The 12,202-nt window shown below is 37.4% G+C and overlaps 1 protein-coding gene across 2 annotated transcripts in view; it reads right to left on the reverse strand.

Annotated features, from left to right (window-relative positions):
* The window catches only part of LOC115918512 (Na(+)/H(+) exchange regulatory cofactor NHE-RF1-like), a 32,570-nt gene that overhangs the window by 8,192 nt on the left and 12,176 nt on the right, over window positions 1-12,202 (reverse strand). For both annotated transcript variants that reach the window (XM_030981349.1, XM_030981352.1), the window contains exon 2: window positions 673-1,220. In XM_030981349.1, coding sequence (XP_030837209.1) covers window positions 673-1,220 — 548 coding nt within the window. The remainder of the gene's footprint in view (window positions 1-672; window positions 1,221-12,202) is intronic.

A 12,202-nucleotide genomic window follows, 5' to 3' on the forward strand; every position in this document is an offset into this window, starting at 1 on the left:
CGTTTGATCCATTTGTTCCCTTGCACAGTGAAGTCACTTTCCTCACACTATACATGTACTTTGTCCATCGTTATTGACCTCAGCGTGCAATGATGCAAATTGATCAAACGGAGTTGCACGCCTGGAGAATGATGCTGTTCAACATTACTTTTATCGCATGTCATGTGATTAAGAATTGACCAATGAGGTTGCAAGAATCTTAACCCTAACCAGTTGCTCAGATATATTGAAGCAGTAAAACGCAGCAATTGTTTTTAAAGGACGACATTAGTACAATTCACTTTAACTTCTGTATCTTATACACAGATCTATAGCTAAATAAAAATGTGTGCGTAAAGGACCTTTGTTGGGTACAGTGCTATTCATTTACAATCAAAATACAGCAGCCTTTTTGTGGCAGCTTGTGGCGTCATATCTGAACAGCCTTTAGCCTGTCCATGACCCTGACCCATTGTTTTGATTCATGTTGGGGTGTTCTGCATTTAAAGACGTTCCACAGTAATGTTCATGTGCACCTTAGCTGCGCAGAGCAGGCTGATCATTTATTTACTATGCACAATACCAGGAACTAAAGGCATTGTGCATGGAGAATACATAACCAGCTGCTCCTGCACAGCTGAGGTGCGCAAGAACGTTACTGCAGAACGTCTAAGCAAACATTACTTGACTCACTGGAACGCTTTCTTCCATCGTCACCTCCTCTGCCTGGACGACATCATCCTCCTCTACTTCTCTCCTCTCTCCATCCTCTATCGTCGCACCCGCCAAGACCGCCGCAAACTGCTCATCCACTTCATCCTCATCCTCTTGCTCCTGCCTCCTCTCCACCTCCGCGTACGGATGCTCGTCTTCCTCCTCCTCCTCCTGCCTTTCTGGTGCCGACTCCTGGTGCTCCTCTATGCTCGCCTCGATGACCTCATGACCCCCCATACCACTGGCGTCCCCGTTCATGGGGACCATACCCTCCGACTCCAGATGGTCGCCGTTCACACGTGGCGAATCCTCCCCCACGCCACCATCCGCCATGCTCGCTTTTATCGTGATGCTGTTGTTCCGGCAGTATCTATCGAGTTCTTTGTCGACTACGAGCAGGATGGTTGAGCTGCCCCCGGCCTTGATCCGGGAGACCACCTGTGTGTGTGTTTCGCGTTCGATGTTGGTGCCATTGACTTCGATGACTCTGTCCCCCGTGCATAGGCCGGCTAGTTGGGCCGCTGATCCTACGAGGCGAGAAGAAACGGAGAGTAATATTTAGAAATTAGATGTGAGATGTAACATAACAAACTGGATTACTAAGAATGGCCTGCCATAGTTAAGTCCAACTTAAAGTCGATTTTAGTCTTTGTGAGAAGAAAAAAATAGGTGTGCAATAGTAGATTGCGGTCGATCTATTAGTGACCTGGCTTGCGAGTCCCTTCAGATAAGTAAAAATAGATAATATTTGTTAAAAAAGGGTGTTACATATTAAATTAGCATTGATTCATCTAGAAATTTGCATCAACTCATCTAGAAACTGATCCACATGCTCCAGCAACAATTGCTAGACAGTAAATTTATGACACTATCTAACTTCCTAATTTCAACCCTCACCCCAAACACCATGTCTAACCCTAACCCTAAACATAGATGTAGATATAAAACTGTAAACCTAACCTACATGTATAAACCAATCACAACTTCCCTAATCTAGACTCCATATTTTTGACAAAATAAAAGCAAATGCCACCAGGGAAAGTGCTGTTTCACCTGAATATCATCCAAGTACAGTCAAAAAATAGTAACCACCTGTCTACAAAGACCAATTTTGTGGTTTCCCTTGAAAATGGTTTCTCATCGAAACATGTACTAAAGGAACCTGTACATAAAGACCACCTGCCTATAAAGACCACTTTTCTTGTCTCCCTTGGGTGGTTTTTATAAACAGGTTTCAGTGTACATGATATTTATCTTTGATGAGAAGAGTAAGACTTGTATTTTTTTCTCATATGAAACCATGTAAAATCCAGAAGAAAAAATAGCACTATCGCAAGTTAGCAATAGAGCTTGTTTTCATATACCGGTACTTTTATAGTCAATACCAGCAGCTTCAAGTTGGGGAAATTATGCATGTGTCTTGTTTCTCTTGTCCAGTCCATATACAGTGAAACCTGTCTATAAAGACCACCCAAGGGAGACAATAAAAGTGGTCTTTATATACAGGTGGTCTTTATGTACAGGTGCCTAAAGTACATGAAACCATTTTCAAGGGAAACAAAAAATGTAATCTTTGTAGACAGGTGGTCACTAAAGCAAGTTTGACTGTATGTTGGTTTATTAAAAGAAAAGTTGCAATGAACACACTATTTGAGTGAGGGGGATTGTGATCTATACAGACATGCAGTCTTTCAACACATGTAGTTGCCAAGGCAGTTTTGAATGTGTAATCAAAGTTTCAAAGAAAAAGAAAAAACTATTTTGGGGCGTATCACACAATAGCTAGAAAAACAAAAGGTTCTATTTACATGTAACATGGTATTAAATATCACTTTTCATTAGCTAAATACATCCCTCAGGTTATTTGTACATGACCAAGTAAATACACAATGTATGAAAAGGTAACAGCTCATATGTCCCAAAGTAAACACCCTTTGGCAAAGTGTCTCACTTATATATGACTGTAGGACCCCAATTATTTGCCAGCCATTTTTAACTTTTGTCGCGCAGGGTTAAAATTAACGGGGCAAGTTATGCAGCGGTGATGTCATGCTGGGTGTAATATACAGCATGCATTAGTAATTTCTTGCATTATAGTGCAAAGTCAACAGGGAAACAGCTATCAACCAACGCATTGTAAATACTTTTAGAGGTCTAAATGTATAGGTGCTAAGTAGTATAAGGTGTCTCAACAAAAGAAAAGAAAAATTAGGATTGAGCTGAATTGAGCTGTCTAATGATCGACAGTGTACAAGACACCAAAAATAAAACAAATAAATAAAATGAAGAAATTGTTCAATTGGGCTGTCATTTTCAATGTATTTTATTAGGATATTTTGGAAACTACATGTATCAAGAAAATGAAGGAAAATAAGTTTCAAAGTATTTTTGTTTGTTCTTTTTTATATCACCTTTTGCTTGTAATTCATTATTTATTTTCTTTATCTGCCCCCCCCCCTTTTTTTGTAATCTTGATTTTATGTAAATTGTATATCAAAGTTATTGTTATTCTGTATGTTTTGTGAGGATCATTTTTTGTATGTGCTTTTAATGATACTCCTACTTCAAATATTGCATATTTGTATTTGTAAGATTATTATTATTGTTATCTTGATGTGGAAATATATAAATAAAATGTAATGAAACAATTTTTTTTTTTTTTTCTGGACACCCTGTAGGAGTAGACTTTGCACTGACATAAAGCAAGAACATACAAAACGTGGGCAGTCAAAATTCATGCAGGTCTTTTTTTAACCCCTCTTTTGTGTCATTTCGTTCGTGGAATTATCCGAGTTAAATTTGCTGTAATGCACAAATATTTAATTCTCTTCGATCATTCATTCAATATAATACCTTAATTGTTGCATTTATTGAGATGAAGATGAATATTTGTCATGTATCAAAGTTCACATCTGAAAAGCGCTGTGCCCACATTTTGGGTCAAGGCTTTCAACATTGTACTGTATTTTGCTTAAACTATAGATAATGTAGCAATGTTCGCATCATACATGTAACATCGCACACATGTACTGGTAGTTTTCGACTTTAAGTTTAACTTTACAGTGTAGCTAAAGCTCAAATGACCCACTATTAAACACAACTTGAGTTCACATGGGACCCAAACAACAAGTTTTCAAAGTTTAAAACAATGACCCCTAAGAAGAATTTGCATTCACTGAGCCATCACAGTATTAATTAATAAAAGAAGACGAAGTTGAACATTTACAAAATTTTGGGCGAACCTAGCTAATTACTCTTCTCTTTTTTCTTCTCTTGTCCGCATTCAATGGAATCCACCCTTTTCCATTGAACTGCATTGATGTGTGTGGGTCCATTGTATTAATACAAAACTACAAAAGTAATTTGGCACCAACTCGCAGCTAACGAAGCAGTAACGACCAAGGGGTGAACTTCTCTTTAACAATATTCTATTGTAGTTAATCTCCAAAGTGGGAACACAACCCTTCTAGGATGCAATGAATACTGTTTGACTTGTGTCATGTTGCACTGACTCTTGTCATGTATGCCAGCCTCACAATGACCTTGTTCACGCTCAAAGTTAAATCCCTCTAAAATCATACTAATTACACATGTACTTTTCAACAATGCTCTATTGTAGTCAACATTCCCAAGGTGAGAACACAGCCCTTCCAGCATGCAATGAATACTGGTTGACTTGTATCATATTGCACTGACTCTTGTCATGAATACTAGCCTTGCAATGGGCTGTTCACACTCAAAGTTAATCCATCCTATTAAAGTTGTAAGGATAATCTACAATTTACAAACCTGGCAACAAATATAATGACTACCCTTTAAATAGATCGAACAAATGGCCACTCTAGGCAGGTGGTCTTTGTAAACGGGTTGTGCTGTAGGCCTGCATCTACATGTACATGTACATGTACATGTGTATGGAGAAAATATGTTGTCAAAAACGGTAAATGTAGCATTACTTGAAAGCAGAGTTAACGCCCTTCTGGCTTTTAACAGAGGACTTTTCATTCATCCATTCCAAAAGTACACAGTAGGCTGATACAGGTAATAGTGCAAATAAGATGTGTGGTCTATTTTGGTCTAAACAAGTCTGTGGTCTAGCTGGGATGTTTCAAGTACAAGAACAATGTTTATACCCACTTATAATTTTTCTCTCTTTCTCTCTTTCTCTCTCTCTCTCTCTCTCTCTCTCACACAGTGTCATCAATTTACCCCCTCCCTCCTCCTCCCCATGTGGGCTAAACAGTGCTCATTTCATAGGCAATGAGTATTGGCTGCACCCTTCACAAATGGCACAATACAAATGAATACATCAATCATTTTGAAAAAAAGGCTACACTGTACGTGGGCATTCCTCTTATTTTGTTTAATAGAAAACATGTGTGTAATCTTGCACAAAAGAAGTCTAAATTTCAAGTCGAAGAGCAAATATACCCACCTCTGAGTAAACAAATCAAGTTCAAAGTTTCAGATATTTTTTTAAAGGCTATTCATTTTATGATTTGTATCTCTTGCAGTTGATCATCATATTCAAGATACACAGGGACTTTTTTAAAGTTAATACAAAGTTTTGGGAAATTTTGAAAATTGGGTGGATAGTGATTCTGTAGAATTATTGATATATTGAATTAATGATTGAATGAATTATTGAATTAATGATATGTTAAGATGCCCCTGAGGATGTATTATAAGCACTAAAAATTTTAGCCACTAAAACCATTCTATTTTCGAGAAAAATTGAATATATAAAAATTTACCGGTGCTCCCGGTATATTTTCAAATAGGGCCCACGGCCGTACAATGGTAGCTGCGACATGAAAATCTCAAAATATGTAGTTGGGATATACTTTCCAAACGGAAATAGCTAATCGGTCGATTATAGTCAAGAAACATTGTTTCATAGCTTAATTAATATCTTGACCTTGAGAGGGAGATATACATGTACAACATAAAGAGTTTATTATTTACAATTTCATAACTTTAGACTCGATTGCAACCGTGACATCGATCATTAAATATTGTAAGATCGCATATGCTTCCAATATGTTCATTTGAACCAAATTCATGACCATATACCAAAACTTTGTAATACCTTTAATACCTTGGGCACAAACCACCTCCCAAGGGAATTACCATCAGATTATAAATATATATTTTTTCTATGGGGCAATAAAATCCAGTTTTTCTGACATTCTTTAACTTGATTGCTACCGACAGCACAGCAAGGATTAAGCCAAAGGAACATGCCCCGTATATCTTATCACAAATCTACAGTAAATAGAGACATCATCAATTGCTGAAGCCATGTTTCCAATGTACACAAATGCATTTGAACAGTAAGTCTACATCCAATATAAGGTCTGTTTTCATCAGCTCAATTTTGCCAAATAACCCGCTAATTTCAGACTTGAGATATTATCCCGAAGCTCGAAATTACGTCTTCACCAGATCGATACCCTCTTCACAAACTAGCTCGGACAGGCGCATATTAGCCTGCTATTTCCCAAATAGCGGGATATTTTGGAAACAAGACCAAGATTTCTTGGGATATTTTCTCGACCATATATCACAATGATTGCAACTGCGGGCTGATGAGGATGCAAATAAGCCGGATAATTTGTGATGGGGATAGTTAAAATAGCAGGTTATTTTGCTAACTCGAGCTGATGATGACAGGCCTTATGTACTCCAAATATATGTACTTTGTTATCGATCGATTTGTTTGCCTGTGCACACATCTGCGCTTGCAATTAATCGTGATAAGGAAATAATTACATGTAATGTGTAGTCATGAAGTGATGTACATCCCCCAAAATCAAAGTTGTAGAAATATCACAGGAACTGTACTGTCAGATTTCTTGTATCAGTATCAGATATCTTGAGGAAGCGGTTGAAGATTAATGCCATTTTTCTTCTTCGTTCTGGTTTTCTTTTGCTTTTGTTATATATTCATATTTCTTATCAAATTTTGAACATTTATAGAATTCACTGATATGTAAACTGTATTTATCATTCATCCATTTTATCAATTTGATTGTTTATATATACATGTATGTAAGGGTGTATTACATGTAATTTGATAGATTAAAAACTTATCAATATTTGGTAAATTTGTCCCGATTTATGTTTTTTGAGAATATGACATAATAATATATAACATCAAAAAGTATTCAACAAAGGCTGTAATTCAATCTGTCCACCTTTCATTTTTAGGTTTAAAAAAAAAAAAATACATTACATTTTTAATGGGGTTTATTAAAATAAGTTGTTAACTGTTTGTGCATTTTATAGTTGTTTGTACGCATACATGTATTTCATCATTCATTCAATCGTTTCCTTTTGCATTTATATTAACATCCTCATCATGTCTGGTTGACCTTTCCCCTTTAAACTAATGCATGCTGGTCTTTGATTATACCCAATATGATTAATTGGAGTCCATTAAAGCCCTTTCATTACGAGCTTCAAGAGTTTCTAATGACTTTGGGTAGAATGCCCTCCGCATGGAATGTAATTTACAGTCAATTACTGCTCATACCGTGATAGTAATTTGAATGGAAGAGGGGTGGACTTTAAGGTTTATCAAGCCTGTATACTGTACATAAAGGCACATATTTGAGAAATCTTAAATCTAAAAAGTTTTAAAAGATTTATGATAAGACTTTTGTTAGGGGAAGGACAAAAATTGATTGAATTTGAATTGTTTTCTACGCCTATTTAATTTGTTTTAATATTCCAAATACGATTTAATGAGGGCATCTCTGTATTAAAGTCACGGACAAAGGCATGACTGTCATGGAGTTTTATCTGCGTTTTTATGTGAAACGATGCTCAAACATGCAAATTTGCTAAATGATGTTGCATACTACAGTAAGTTTGAACAATGCATTGTCATACATTTCAATGTACAATATTCTGAATTTCTGACTAGAAATTAATTAATCTCATAATATTGATATTGTACAGTACATGTACATACTGTATACTGTTTTCGTGTATCTACATGTATACTATTATTATTTTTTGTGAGTCTGAAAGTGGGGGGGGGGGGGTCACACCACTACTGAGGAAGCTATACTGTAGATGTACAGCTCTTAGGCTGCGTTTATGCTTGATTTTAAAGGTAGAATGAGCGATCTGAAACGCACATCGTAAACGCTCATCGTAATCGCAGTTCCATGGTGTACTGTTTATGCTCACTTCTCTGGCTCCTCCAGGCAATTCTCATCTCTTAAAGGGAGGCGTTACTACTTCAGCAAGAAGGGATTAGACCACCCAGTGAGCCATTGAGGTCAATGTGACAGGTGGCTATCTCATTAACTCAGCTCTCATTTAACATAAGAAAAAGAGGATCACGGGGGACCAACAGGCACCGATTTGGGAAGTTTTCTATATAGAGGGAGCAAGTAGCTACATGTAGGACAGTGTGCCTTTAATTGGCCTTGCAGCTGGATTCGCAACCTGCACTGTGCATGCTACATGTACGTAGACCCACTAGAGGTCAGTGCGTTGACCCCATTTAAACGCATTTACAAATTGTAAACGCATCTTTATGTGAGTTTACGATCGACGATCGTGATCGCCGTTTTTGGTGATTCTACAAAAGTGAGCATGGACGCAACCGTGTTTTAAACTAAAGGCGTAACAGATGCCTGATTCTGGCTAGAAAAAGTTAAGCATAAACACGCCCTTAAACAGAGGTCATTCAGTAGTCAATACACGGATACAAAGACCCTTATTGTGTCTCCGCCCCCAAACAAACAAAGAATTACCACCTCCACAAAGCATCTGTTCAAAACCAGAAGGGTGTTAACACTGTGTTAAGGTATTACAGTCATGCCCTTCTGGTTCCGAACAAAGCTTTATGAGTACTACAGTGTACATGTACACCCACAAGTGGACTTCATACAGAAGCAACGTTTTATCTCATTTTTACAATGGACTTCATGCAGAAGCAAAGTTTTATCTCATTTTTACAGTTGCCCTCAGTACTCCTTCGTGATTGGCACCTTGTGTTTACACAGATAAGATATATGGGTGTATCAAAATTGCAGAATAAAATACAAAGTCTATTTTGTTACCTGTCATGACCTTCTACCCTTGTATTGACAAAACTCTATTTGTTTTTGACAATATATCCTCTTGACTTGGAAAAACACAGTTGTTATGAAGTGGGACACATGTGTTAAAATCCCCTATTGAGGGAATTAATTTACATAGTGGTAATTTGAAAAAGGAACTCTGAGGGAAAAAATGTAGGCCTTTACTGGTATTTTTAACTGAGAAAAAAAATCCCCATATTACTTAGGCCAATTTACACTGCAAATAAAAATATTTTGAAAAAAACATTGTTTTCGGGGATTGCCATTCAAAAAATATTCAACAAAGGCCCTATTTCAACCAGTGCCCTTTTTTATTCTTGATTAATACAAAAAACAAAATAAAAACATAAAATTCACAAAGGGTATGAATTATTAAGTTGTTATTTTGCTGGTCTCATAATTTTTGGCATACAAATGATACAATGATATCAATAAAATTACAGATAACCATGGTAATCGATGGTATTCTGTAATAAATTTACCAAATCTATGGAGTTACCACTCCAGTTCTTTCGACCCCAAAACAAAGGAAAACATGTACAGAATGCATGGGACTGTGAGCTTTTAGTATCATAAGGGTTAAACAAATCCACTTCCAATTGATGGGCCTGGACTCCAACCGACCATGATCAAACGATAATCAGCTCATAACCAGATTGGATTTCCTGGGTTGATTTCCTGCTCATTTTCAGCCCACCCTTCTTCCCATCTCTGCAGATGGGTTATATATCCTGATCTAAAATGACAGAGAGTGCATCATCGTAGACAGACGAATGTAATGAAGATATAGTGTTAGTTTTGGGCTTCTGCATGGCCATGTAAAAGTGCACCCAGACATTGTTTGTCCAGACAGGTTATTATGTATCCAGACGGTTGATCCTATTTTAAAACAGCAATTTGAAGAAGTTTACTGAATATCAATGAATCAGACTTATGTTGAAATGAATTAAAATGACAAAGATTCATGATGGTTGATGCCATTTGATGAATATGTTAATACATGAACGTTCAATTTTTTTGGTGTGTTTAGCAGTAATTGCTTTGCAACTATTGGCGAAATACCAAAATGGGAGAAAAATCAACGATTTATAGGTTGTAGCGTAAACGCAGCTAATTCTGAATCACCGGGAGTGGCAATGTGCCAGACATACGCACTAGACTGTATAATATCATCTCCACTATCATTATTCCAAGGTGCATTGAAGCATTGAACCTAATATTGAAGATACTGCTGCTGGTAGTGGTAATAGCATCAGTATTTACTGGTATGTACATTTCCAAGCATGACATGATACATTACTGAAGATTGTAATTCAAGAATATTCATGAATATCACCTTCAACATTGAAAACTGAAGAGCTTATACTTTATATTGGGTCAGGGTCGCTATCTATGACCCCATTCTCATTCACTTCGTTGGAGCGGTCTAACTAAGACCCGTTCCTCAGGAGCGGTTCTTAGGTGAGTGAGAACGGTCAAAGTGGTCCAGGAAGTGGACTTCTGGACCGCTCCAGAAGACCACCTCCGGAGGTGGTCTTGAGGAACGGGTCTTATTAAGAGCGGTTTGGACCGCTTTAACGTGCAATGTGAACGGAAGCATACTTTGAGCGGAAGTGAGCTAGTGATGTTCCGTGCGAAACATGTAGTACAGTACATATGGTTTGTATTCCGCGCGCGAAAAAATTGACCTGCTGACCTGAGCTGCCATAGCAACAAGACCACTTTGACTCGTGGAGCGGTTTGAGCCATAAAAAACTGCTCTGAGTGTGAACGCTCGCAAACTGTTCCTCAAGACCCGTTCCTCTGGAGCGGTCTAACTAAGACCACTTTCAAAGTGAGTGAGAACGGGGTCTATGACCATTTCAGGGCATGAAACTTTCGCCATTCTGAACCACTAGCTCACAAAGTTTGCAAACAATTCATACATGTATGTAGCTGCATTCACGCTGCAAGAAGAAAAAAATTCTCAAATTCCTGAGTTTTTTTGGAAGTTGCCAGGTACTGTGTACATGTATACATGACAACAACAAAAAATTTGAAAGGCCCACCTCTGGAGAGTGGTTTTGTTTAAAACACTGGTCAAAACTCCACCAGAATTTGTGGTGTAAATGCTCATGCTCAAAACACCTGTTTGGTCATATGACCCCCCTTGCTTTCCTGCTAAGGCATGCAAAGCAGTAACAAATGTCACATGCACAAAACTTCTCCTCCCCCCACCCCCCCCCCCCCCACCACAAAAGAAATGGGAGGGAAGAATTTATAAGCGAACACAAACTATTATTCATGGGTTATTTCATTGGTGTACAGTAAATGGCAGTTTAAAAAAGAAAAATGTGTTTTTCAAATTGTTTTTTCTTCGATGAAAATGGGCCGTATGTTAATTTTAAAACATGCAAAGGTTGCGAACTTCTACAAACCGACTTTGCACCTGGGGCAACAACAGCCACAGACAATGAATCAAAGCCATACTCGCTTGAGTGAGCAAAGAATTCAATATTGATTTGTACATTATTGCACACCCACTGTAACCGTCTGCGAGACTCTGCATACCCTCTTTTAAACCTATTTGAAAATACATGTCGTAAATCAAGTAGCCTTCAACGTCTTAAATTAAATCAATCAGCAATCCATTGTTCTATTCATTCGGGTGTAGCAGAACGCAGTGACATTGTAACAGAAATGCACAGACATTAGTATTCATAGGCAGGTGATCTTTATGTGTTCCTTTAGTACATGTTCCAATACAAAAACATTTTCAAGGGAAACAAAAATATTCAGATTTACAAACAAAATAAATGTATCACGATTTACATGTACACACCACTGAATATTTGAACCTTTGTTTAAAAAATTGCCATCCTTAACAATTTGCACGAAATTCATGTGGCAAAACTGTGCAGGAATTTAACCTTTGCAGTCACACACACCTAGGTTTCCATGGCTTTTCACAGCTTTTGATACAAATATTGGAGTACGCCTACATGTACTCAAAGTACTGGCCACAAATTTGAATAGCACAGCAGTAATGGCATGCTTGAATCATTACAGTACACAATTATTATTGTCAAATATGCAAACATTCAAGGCCTTCACTCATATCATTTGTTATTATTGACTAATAAGGCAAGTATAAAATGTATTGATGAGCAACTCATTTTCTGGCTGAATATCACAATAGCTTTGCTCATGAGCAGTGCATGATCATGAGAGTCTGTAACTTGTTATTAATGAATGAACTACAAAATATACTATGAATCCAGTCTTCATCTACATTGCTTGTCGATATATCCGGCAAGCATGTGCAGGTACAAGCTTTCAGGTTGTCGAGAACAACCTGTGTTTAAAAAGTATGCATAAAATTGGAATATGTTAGAAAAAAAGTGATCTACTATGATGCAAATGCAATAGAC

Source organism: Strongylocentrotus purpuratus, unplaced genomic scaffold (assembly GCF_000002235.5).
Source record: "Strongylocentrotus purpuratus isolate Spur 01 unplaced genomic scaffold, Spur_5.0 spur5_contig_821, whole genome shotgun sequence".
NCBI lineage: Eukaryota > Metazoa > Echinodermata > Echinoidea > Camarodonta > Strongylocentrotidae > Strongylocentrotus > Strongylocentrotus purpuratus.